Raw genomic sequence first — 12,059 nt, forward strand, 5'->3', positions numbered from 1 at the left:
GCCCTAACTTCCAAACCCAAGCAAACTCAGTGAAAATTTAAGAAAAATAAATGTTAAGCATAACATCAAATCTCTAGGCATCCTCTTGACAGTTTGACTTCAGATGATCGTCTCAACATAAATTTTCTTAAAAATCTAAAGGAATAAATTCACTCTTGGTTTCATGAGGCCTCAGAGAAAAGGCAGGATAAAAGAAAAAGTCTCTGATTTGAAAGTTTACTAAAGAGCGCCGGGCGCTTTGTCTTCTCCCTCCTCAATACAGTCATCCCTTGTTGCCGAGGGTTACTATCTCTGGTGACTTGAAAAAATACTCTAATGTGAAATTCTGACTCATGGCTATCTCCAAAATTATATCAGATGACCTAATTGTTAATGAGTTTCTAGTGAGAAAAGTGTGACAAGATTCATCAGTAGTAAGGAGGGCGTCTTAAGTTTCAGAGACTCTCAGCGGGTCCCCCACAATATAGAGTCCAAACGAGCTCTGAATTCTATGCCTTACATTAATTTACGGAAGCTTCCCGCATCTGTTCATGCAGTGCTTCCTGAGAGAGTCACTGGATAATTATAATCTTGGACTTGTATTCTGCAGGGTGTTATCCATTTGCCTTCTCCTAGTTCACTTCCATAACACAATTTCTGGGAATAAAATTTGTCAAGAGAGCAGGAACTTACAATGTCCAGAGTCCAGGCTTCAACTGTTGTTAGGTGCTGCCCAGTCAGTCCTCAATGCGTGGTGACCCCACGAACAACATCAATGCTGTGATCCATAGGGTTTTCACTGGCTAATTTTTGGAAGCTGATTGCCAGACCTTTCTTCCTAGTCTGTATCAGTCTGGAAGTTCTGCTGAAACCTGTTCAAGGTCATAGCAACACATAAGCCTGCATTGACAGTTAGGTGGTGGCTTCATGTGATGTGCGCTGAACGGGGACTCAAACCTGGGTCTCCCATATGAAAGGTGAGAATTCTACAGCTGAATCACCACTGGCCTCAGGCTGCAACTAGACTATGCTAAAGCAGCCAAAAAATTCTTTGAAACAATGCAGTCAAGTCAACACAGAAGTTTGACTTGAGGTTTTCCGCACAGCTGGTTGGCGGACTGCAGCATTTACTGAGGTTTCTCTTGGCCAGGCCAAGACTGACCTTTGGGTCCACTTTCACTCACACAACATCTGACCACACTTAAATAAACTTACCCACTTCCTTTAACAAGTCTCTAGATTTTTCCTGTCATGTTTTTAATCTGCCTATAGTCTGTTTGGGTTTTTCAATTGGATTCAGGTATTTCAATGGGAAAAGGATTGCTTTTTGACATACTTTCAGTGTGAAACTGTGCAGACCCAAAACCGTCATATGAACTCCTAAGTAAATGAGGGTGCTTTTACAGAGCAGTGATTTCTGTAAGAAGTACCTGTACCTCGAGAGGGAAATTTGTACAGTTTTTGGTTAGGTTCAGAGCGGGCAATGTATCTCAAATTAAATTCAGCTAAGCAGACTGCTGTGTTTGCTGGTTAGGTTGGATTTCTTTTCCACAATGAAATTAGCTTTATTGGAGCTTTTTCTCATGTTAATATACATTAATCAAGAAGAAATTGGAAATCATAAAAAAATTGTGCATTCTGAAGTCATTACACAGGTGAGATTGTTGGTAGACGCCAGGCTGTTCTCTCTCAAGAGCGCTTTTCCTAGATGAATTTATCACCCGCCTGGGGTCTAGCCCCTAGCCTCTCAAGTTTTGAAACTGATTTAGTTAGTATTCAATGAATTGATCTGTCTCTCAGGGTTGGACTTGGATTAATCAAGCACACAGTCGGATTACCAACATGCCCATTACCTATTTTACACTGTTGCCGTCAAGTTGGCTCCAACTCATGGCAACCCCATCCGTGTCACAGTAGAAATGTATTCCATAGGGTTTTCAGTGGCTGATTTTTCAGAAGTAGATTGCCAAGCCTTTCTTCCAAGGCTCCTCTGAGTGGACTTGCTCATGCAACATTTTGTTTAGCAGCCAAGAACTACAACCATTTGTACCATCCAGGGACTCCCCAAAATGCATTATGCGTACGGGACTCAGAATCTACAGAAGCTGGTATTAGGGGTGGAGGAAGGCAAGAAGGGCCAGGAGGTTGAGTATCAACATAAATCCACCCTTACTGGGGATAAGGCAGGGGGAGAGGCGCTGAAAATTTTTGATTTACCAAAATTCTAACCATCTCTCAGCCTCCTTGAGTATAAAAGTAGAGGCACTGGAGACAGACACTTGGGTTAAAATCCCAATAGCTCTGTGATCCAGAAAGTTATTTAAACCCTCTGATTATAAAAACTGTTTTGCATTGGGCTAGAAAGGATTCGTGTCTGGCATACGGTAAACTGAAAAACCAAACCCATTACCGTTGTGTCAATTCCGACTCACAGCGACACTTTAGTACAGAATAGAACTGCCCCATAGGGTTTCCAAGGCCGTAATCTTTACAGGAGCAGATTGCCAGGTCTTTTCTTCCCTGGAGCCAGCCGCTAGTGGGTTTGAACCACTGACCTTTCTTTAGCAGCCAAGAACTTAACGAGTACACCACCAGGGCTCCTTTTGGCATATGGTAGGTGCTTGTAAATGATAGCTCATTCTCTCAGTGTAGTCGGATTTTAGTTAAAAATATAGTCAAAAGGTTGTTCATTAAATATAGAAGCAAAACAAAGGAAATTTGTTGATTTTAAGACCAAAGGTGTTTGTTCATATCTCAAAGTGGTTCATTTTTTTTCAATTAGTTGCTGGCATTTAAAAATCTAGGTATCTCTTTTAAAATCACATCTGATAACACTGCAAAAAAGTAGCTGGAGCAGAATTCTTGTAGGTACTTATAGATTGGGAATGAGATCTCTGGTTCTAAAGTTAGGCTAACTTCTCTCCTTTATTTTACCAACCTAGACCCCAAATAGGCATTTGAATTTGAGACCCTGCTTGTAGGTATCTGCATAGATTTCATAGTCAGCTCTCAGAAGGCAATCGCATTTCCTTTATTTCCACATTCTTGGGGGCACCACCGTCACTCCCATGTACCGCCTACAGATACCACTTCAAACATGTAACATTTTGTTTTCCTCAATTACCACCACCGTCACAGGCTGCACTCTGCCAAATTTACCTGACTTTTTAGGCTTAACTAGCAACATCTGTCGAGTGTTGTTAAGTTAGTCCTTTTTGCCGTAAACTATACTAATTCCCAAAATCGTTCAAATTTTTTTTTTTTCAGCTAGATTCTTTCTTTCAAGGTCAAGTGAGAAGCAAAAGCAGTATTTGCTTTTCAATATTTCCATGTAAAGTATTTCTTTACGCCAACCAGGGAAATGTACTTTACGGTACTAAACTATACAGTGGTACCAGAAACTTGCTACATGGTTAGGATCTATTATGGGATATTGCACACATGCATCACTTACAAGTGCATTCTAAACCTAAGGACTGAGCTAAAAGCCATTACCCTTTTAATTTCTCCACATCGCATGTCGTCCTAAAATTCAGAACATGGGAGCCTACTCTTACTTTTCCCTTCCATCTTTACTCATCAAATCATGACAATGTTGCCATCTTCAGACTTTTCCATCTTAGATACTCCTTCCAAGTTTGTTTGTTTCCCTGAGGTGATTTAGTTTACCTTAAATTTTATGTTTTATTTTTACTCTATTCCAAGTAGGCAAACCCATCTACCCTAACGGACACACCTTCTAGAAATTTCTACCCACACATACTTCAAAGCCCTAACAACTGCACACCCTGAAAGATATCTGTTAACAAAAAATTATATTTAGGGGGAAAGATTGTAAGGACTGCTCTACCAATAATTAATGCATTTAACCAACTAATATAGTTAAAATTTCTTCACCTACCCCCACTTCTCCACGACTATAGGAGTTTAACCAGTCACTCAAAGACCACGGCAGCCCAAAGGTGAAAAATTTTATGCCTGAAGTTGGGACGTTCTCCTCGGATATTAACCCCATGCCCAGTTCACCTCAGACCACACAGACATGTTACTCTTTCCGCGTAGGTCCAGGAATCATCCTAGAAAGCACTCCCTCGAGCGCATGAAGAGAAAAGTGTATACACGTCTTTTAACAAAAAAACAATAATACACATTTCTAGGTTAAGTAGAAAAGGGCCTTCTTACAACATACACTTTCTGATTTTTTTTTTTAATCTTGTTAATAAGAAGAAATTTGTTCATGTAAACTATACATGAAGTACATACAGAGGCACGTTTTTTCAGCCAAGATCCACCCCCAACTGGTACAAACAGTTAACATGTTAAAGGACTCAGCTGCTAATGTTTGGAGGTGCAAGTCCAGTCAGGGGCACCTTGGAAGAAAGTCTTGGTGATCTACGTCCAAAAAAAATCAGCCACCAAAAACCCTATGAAACACAGTTATACTCTGACACATGAGGTTGCCGTGAGTTAGAGTCAACTCAATGGAAACTGGTTTTATACCTAATTTTAGGGCTATTTGGCTGGGTTTAAAGAGCACATAGTGGGGGAAAAACAGTTGCCTAACTGGTTATCACAAGGGAGAGAGAAATTAAATTGACGGTTGGGGTAATAAAGGGAAGTCAGTAATTTTACTTTTTCTTCTGTGTTGTGTAATTCTTTTCACAACGAGAATATACATTCTGCATTACTTCTATAATATTATACTGTTCATTAATTTAATTTTATTTGCTTTCTTTTTTGATAACAGCTCATTCTTGGCGTTAAATTTACATTTGGTGAAATATGCAAATCTTAAGTGACTTTTGAGAAATGTATAAAATACTTAGGCATTACCTCAATTAAGATGTAAAATATTTCTTTCTCCTCAAAAAAGACAGCTCATGTCCCCTTCCAGTCAATTCTCAACCACCTTGAGCAATCACAGTTCTGAATTCTATCTCCAAAGTTTAGTTTTACTGTTTCTTGATAGTTCTTAAAAATGGAAAAACACAGGGTTGGCTCTGTCTGCGTTTGTTCCCTCAGAATAAGGTTTTTGATATTTATTCTGTTGCTGCGTGTCTCATAGTTCATCTTTTCTCTTGCTGAGTAGTAATTCCACTATATTTGTAGGCCACAAATTTTTCATCTTTTCTCCTCTTGACAGATATTTGGGTTTTGTTAAGTTTTAGGCTCTTGTTTTTTAAAAGCTGCTATTAACATTCTCGTGCAAGTCATTTTGGTGACAGAAACGATGCCGGAGATCACATGATAGAATTTTGCAAGAACAACAACTTATTCGCTGCAAATATCATTTTTAATCAACATAAACGGAGACTATACGCGTGGACCTCACCGGATGAAAAACACAGCAATCAAATCAACTACATCTGTGGAAGGAGATGATAGAAAAGCTCAATATCATCAGTCAGAAGGCCAGGGGCCAACTGCAAAAGAGACCATCGTTGTTCCTATGCAAGCTTAAGTTGAAACTGAAGAAAACTAAAATAAGCTCACGAGAACCAAAATATGACCTTGAGTATTTCCTACCTGAACTCGGAGACGATCTCAAGAATAAATTTGATGCATTGAACGCTAATGACCGAAGACTAGACATCAAGGACATCATATATGAAGAAAGCAAGAGGTCATTAAAAAAAAAAAAAAAGCAAAATGTCATTAAAAAGACAGGAAAGAAAGAAAAGACCAGAATGGATGTCAGAAGAGACTCTAAAAATTGTCCTTGAACATAGAGTAGCTAAAGAGAATGGAAGAAATGATGAAGTAGAATAGCTGAACAGAAAATTTCTAAGGGCAGCTTGAGAAGATTAAAGAAAAAATTCAAGCTTCGAGTTGCAATATTGAAGGATTCTACAGGGAAAATATTAAACAGTACAGAAAGCATCAAAAGAAGTGTTGAAAAGCAAACATACCACCTTGAGGAGGAAGTGTGTCTAACTAAAGCCGTAATATTTTCAGTTACTTTCCATGGATGTGAAAGCTGGACAATGAATAAGGAAGACCAAAGAAGAATTGATGCCTTTGAATTACGGTGTTGGTGAAGAATACTGAATATACCACAGACTGTGAACAAACAAGTCTATCTTGGAAGTACAGCCAGAGTGCTCCTTGGGAGAGAGGATGGCAAGGCTTGTCTCACTATTTTGGACATGTTATCATGAGGTACCATTCCCTGGAGAAGGACATCATGTTTGGTAAGGTAGAGGGTCAATGAAAAAGAGGAAGACCCTCAATGAGATGGATTGACACAGTAGCTGCAACAATGGGCTCAAATATAGCAATGATTGTGAGGATGGCGCAGGACTGGGCAGTGTTTCGTTTGGTTGTACATAAGGTGGCTATGGGTCAGAAATGATTCGATGGCACCTAACAACAACATTAGCATTCTTGTGCAAGACATTTTGTGGACATATGTTTTCAAACCTTAATACATCCCCTTATGATACAGGGTAGGTGCCAGTTTTCGGAAATGGCTCTACCATTTTACTCTCTCAACAGCAGTATATGAAAGAGCCACATGATTGCCAACATCTAGTGTTGTCAGTCTTTTTAATTTTAGCCATGCTAGAGTTTTGAAATAGTATCTCATTGTGACTTTAACTTGCATTTCTCAAATAACAAAAATGTTGACCATCTTTTCATGTGCTTATTGGACATTTGTATGTCTTTTTTGTCAAATATCTGTTAAAGTCTTTTGCCTATTTTTCATTGAGTTGTTTGCCCTTTTATTATTCATGGGTATGATTTCCTCATATATTCTAGATACAATTCTTTTGTCTGATATATGTACTGCAACTATTTTCTGACAGTCTGTAGCTTGCCATTTCATTTTCTTAGTGGTGTATCTTAAAATAAACAAAAGTTTATTTTTTTAATTTTGATGAAGTTCAGTGTATCAATTTTTACTTTTATGTTAAGTGCTTTTTGTGTCCTTGCTAAGATATCTTTGCCTACCCACAAAGATGGCAGGATATTTTCCTGTGTTCTTCTAAATGATTTGTATTTAGGTCTCTAATTTTTTAATCTATCTCTATTTTTTGTGGATAATCAAGATTCATTTTTTCCATGCATTTACTCATTTATTTTCAGTTGCTGAAAAGACTTTCTTTTCCCCATTAAAATCGATTGGGTACCTGTGTTTAAAATCAGTTAACCTTAGATGTATAAGTCTTTGTCTGAACCTAATATTCTTTCTATTGAGATTACTATTGCTTTGTAGCAGGGCTTCAAACCGGTTCACTAATTGCCAAGATAAATGAGGGCAGCATGCCTGTTGCATAGCAACCAAATCTGTTGCCTGTAGGAAACAAACAGCAGCGCCCCACTGAAAGATCGGATTGTTGGCAGGAATGTGGAGAGTGACACACATCCCTGCCTTGTTCTCTTAGAGGGAAAGCATTCAAAATTTCACCTTGAAGTATAATATTAACGGTAGGTTTTTTTGTAGATGTCTTTTATCAGATTGAGGACGTTTCCTTCTATTCTTTGCTGAGAGTTATTTGTTTTGTTTTGTTTTGTTTTATCATGAATGAAAGTGGGATTTTTTCAAGTGCTTTTTCTGCATCAGTTAAGTTGATCAGATTATTTATATACTTTGTTCTTTAATGTGATGAATACACTGATTGGGCTTTGGATTTTGAACCTATCTTGATTTCCTGGGATACATCCCGCCTGGCTGTAACGTATTAGCATCAATGTGTTAATATTTTCTTGAGGAATTTTGCATATATATTCTTGAGGAATGACTATCTCTCTGAAAATTTCTTTCTGGTACCAGGGTCCAACTGGCTTTATAAAACAAGTTGGAACGTGTCCACTTCACCTCTATTTTCTGGAAGAATTTGTATAAGATTGGTACTATTTCCATCTTAAATATTTTATTGGATTCACCAGCATATAGCCATCTGGGCATAGAGTTTTCTTTACAGAGTACTTTTTTGCTAATAAATTTAAATTCTTTGAAAGAAATAGAACTATTTAGGTATTTAATTTCTTCTGGGTCGATTTTACTAATTTGTATTTACAAGAAAATGTTCCATGACATCTAAGTTGTTAAATTTATTGGCATAAACTTTTACATTTCTTTACCAGTAATGTCTACACAATCTGCAGTGATATCCCGGCTTCCATGCCTGATATTGGTAATTTACATGTTTGCTTTCTTTTCTTTAACCACTCTTGTTAGGGGTATCAGTTTTATTAACCTTTGCAAAGAAACACTTTTTAGCTCTGTTAATTTTTGTATTGTCTATTTCTGTTTAATTTGCTTTCTGCACTTTCTTTATTATTTCTTTCCATCAATTTACTTTGAGTTCAATCTGTTCATTTTTTTCTATTTTCTTAAGATAGAAACTTAACACATTTATTTTAAACCTTTCTTCTTTTTCTAGTAAAAAGCAGCAATTAATGCTTAAAACTTCCTTTAAGCACTGCTGTAGACCACAGATTTTGATTTGCTGTATTTTCATTATCTTTCAGTTAAAATATTTTTAAATTTCTCTTGATATTTCTCCTTTTACCCATAATTATGTAAAAAAGGTGTTAATTTATAAATATTTTTTACTTTATATGGTATTGTTAGTTCTTTCTAGTTTACTTTTGTTTTGGTCAAAGAGCAGAATTTGTAAGTTATCAGAATTTTGAAATTTATTGACTTGCATTATAGCCTACCATACCATATATCTGGAAACCCTGGCAGCATAGTGATTAAGAGCTATGGCTGCTAACCAAAAGATCAGCAGTTCAAATCCACCAGGCGCTCCTTGGAAACTCTATGGGTAAGTTCTACTTTGTTGCTACGAGTTAGAATCAACTCGAGGGCAACTGGTTTTACTACATATCTTGGTGAATTTCCATAAACATTTGAAAAGAATGCATACTCTGTAGTTGGTGGGTATAGTATTTTATAATCTCAATTAGTTCCAAGGTGGTATACAGTGTTTAGATTCTGTAACTTGTTGATTTTTTTGTTTATTTGTTACATCAGCTTTCCAGATGAAATGTTAAATCTCCAACAATGATTGTGGAATTTCTATTTCTTTATTTCTGTCAGTGTTTGCTTCATGTGTTTTAAAGCTCTTTTGTTAGGCACGCATAGGTTTATTATTGCTATATCTTCCCGAAGAATTGAAAGTTTTATCATTATGAAATGTTGCTCTTTATCTCTAGTAATACTTCTTGCCATGAAAACCACATTGTCTAATATTATGAGAGCTGTTGTGGCTTCCTTACATGTATTAGTTTCCTAGGGCTGCTATAAAAAAATTACCACAAACTTGGTGACTTAAAGGAACAGAAATTAATTTGCTTATCGTTCCAGAGGCCAGAAGTCTAAAATCAAGGTTTCAGCAGGTTCGATTCCTTCTGGAGGCTCTGAGGGAGAATCTGTTCCATACCTCTTTCCTAAACTTCAGGTGTCTTCCAGCAATTGGTGGTATTCCTTAGTTTATAGCTGCTTAACTCCAAACTCTGCCTGTATCTTCACATGATCTTCTCCCCTAGGTTTCTCCTCTGTGTCTCTGTGTATCTTCTCCTTTTCTGTCTTTTATAAGGACACCAGTCATTGAATTTAGGATCCAACCTAACCCAGGATGACCCCACCTCCAGATAAGATTACATCTCCAAAAACCCTTGTTCTGGATAAGGTCATCCAAAGGTTCTAGAGTTTAGTAGTTGGGCATACCTTTTGGGAGCCACTATTAACCTCACTCATTTTTTTAGTCTGATATAACCAGTTCTACCATTACTGGAACTAACACTTGTAATTTTTTAATAGGGTTTTTTTTTTTAAGCATAAAATTTAGAGCTTTTGATGTTAGTTCCACCAATCCACCATTGTTTTTCTAGTTGATTCCAACTCACTGCAACCCAGTGTGTGTCAGAGTACAACTGGGCTCCACAAGGTTTTCAATTGTTGGTTTTTCAGATATAGATAGCCAGGCCTTTCTTCTGAGTCACCTCTGGGTAAACTCAAACCTCCAACCTTTCTGCTAATAGTGGAGCACATTAGCATCACCAGGGACTCACTAGTTGCACAATAGGCAACATTCTCCCTTCCTAAGTTTCCTAAAAGCCTGACCTTAATTGGAAGGAAGAGGACAGAGAAGTGACAGAATCCAATTCCTAAGGCATTACTATTGCCTGTTAAGTTAGGGAGTGTGGAAAAAAGGGTTGATTTTAAAGCCTGCTGTTCAAGCAAAAGTTGAGCACAGTTCAAATTACCTATGAAAATCTGTTAAATTACCCATTAAATATATGTGATTTTAGGTATACAGTCCTTTAGACTATTCTATGATTTCCTTTATCTTCTTGTTTTTCAATGATCAAGAAACCTTTTTAAAAAAAATCATTCATATTTCTTTCCATGATGGTCAGGAGGATGCTTTAACAATTTCAGGTGTGATTTCGTCTGATGCCTCAGTCAGTCATCAGCGAGTGTAAAAGCAGCAGGAGACCACATTATTTTAATTCTTTTTCTTTACTTTGTCTCGCGCATGCACCAACGCACACCCACATACTTATGGACAAAGGTGAAGTCATACAACCGAAATCTACATAGGCTGCTATTCCACTGTATGCAGAAAGTCCTGCCTGAATTAAAATAGATTCTTTTTTCATTTCTACAGTGGGGCGCTTTTGGAGGTAAATTGCCTGAATTTGAATAAACTGCAAGACATGTATTTCATCAGGACAAAGAAATTCTTACTGATTGGAGACAGCGATATCTGTGTGAAACTGGGACAGAAGAGCATAACTTGCAAAACAATGAACATAGTCAAGATAGGTAAGAAGTTGTATGTGGGGATGTGGTTGCCACTGTCAGATTTTTAGATACCAGAAAACACTGTGTCTGGACTTTTGGTAGTTGAAAGTAGACAAATCATGCCAATAATCTGCAATAAATAATAGGAAATTGTCTGATGGAAATAATTTTTTAAAGAAATGAAAAGTTTGAAACTTATGCTACGAATTCCTGCTGTAAGAGCATTTTGAGAGTCCCCAAACTCAGCTATGGCAGAGGGTGGAACAGCAACTACCAATTGCAGCAAGAACTAATCTGTATGAAGAGTCTAAATGGAGGTAGGCCTGCTTCATCCACTCACACAGATCCTTTCCTTTCTAACCTAGACTTCTGCCCATAGCTCCATCGCATTCTGAGTGTGGTTACCACAATTGTCAAGTTATTTTAAAAACTAAATATGCCTTCTTATGAGTCTTATTACTGGGGAGTGATGCACAGAGCAAATCTGATTTGGATTTGGCCAAGAATACGCATGTTAAACTTTGCCAAAAAAAAAAAAAAATGATAACAATTACACCTCAAATACAATTATAATTGGATTTAAATCTACACGATCCTTTGGATCTATATAATATCTACAAGCAGAATGATATAAATCAGAAAATCCATTCAACTAACTGGTTATTAACAACAAAAAACAAACAAACCTGCTACTATCGAGTTGATTCTGACTCATGGTTTTTAGTCAATATTAATTACCAGTTCACCATTTGGTTGCTAGGCAAACAAATCAAAATAATCACAAACGTTGGGAATACAGACACAAAGTTTTTTTTTTCTTTTTTCTATTACTTACATATTTATGACCCTGAAGTGAATAAGGTTATTTTTCAAAATCTCAGGATATCCTGTTATAAGGGAATGTCCAAGCCAATTATGATATATCAGTGCAATGGGATGTTATTTGTATTTATTCTACCTATGGAGATTTACAAATAAAACAATGTATACGAGGGAAAAAAACTGTTCAAAGTAATAGCAGAGATGTATGCTTTTACTGGTTTTAAATATTATAATTGTTTCTCTTCCTATTGTCCAACCTCCTGCCTCCCAAAAAGAAAATCAATGATAAGAGAGCAATACTTATTAGAGACAAGAAAGAGGTGATAATCCTGGAGTCTAGCCTCAACTTCGTCTCACTGAGATAGTAAAATAAGGGGTAAAAGCAGGAGTTCCATGAGTGAACAATTATCCTGTAGAAAAGCAGAGGTAGTAGAAAAGAGACATTAGACAGAGAGCTGTGCATGTTAGCCACACAGCAACACTGACTACTGCCAGTATG

At 37.1% G+C, this 12,059-nt stretch overlaps 2 protein-coding genes across 7 annotated transcripts in view; one reads left to right on the forward strand and one right to left on the reverse strand.

Annotated features, from left to right (window-relative positions):
- Nucleotides 1-12,059, reverse strand: part of CAPSL (calcyphosine like) — a 137,115-nt gene that overhangs the window by 62,370 nt on the left and 62,686 nt on the right. The window lies entirely within an intron of this gene.
- The window catches only part of IL7R (interleukin 7 receptor), a 28,246-nt gene that overhangs the window by 4,856 nt on the left and 11,331 nt on the right, over nucleotides 1-12,059 (forward strand). For all 5 annotated transcript variants that reach the window (XM_023545415.2, XM_064271222.1, XM_023545416.2 and 2 more), the window contains one exon: nucleotides 10,602-10,759. In XM_023545415.2, the coding sequence (XP_023401183.1) occupies nucleotides 10,602-10,759 (158 nt within the window). The remainder of the gene's footprint in view (nucleotides 1-10,601; nucleotides 10,760-12,059) is intronic.

This window comes from Loxodonta africana, chromosome 2, assembly GCF_030014295.1.
Source record: "Loxodonta africana isolate mLoxAfr1 chromosome 2, mLoxAfr1.hap2, whole genome shotgun sequence".
NCBI lineage: Eukaryota > Metazoa > Chordata > Mammalia > Proboscidea > Elephantidae > Loxodonta > Loxodonta africana.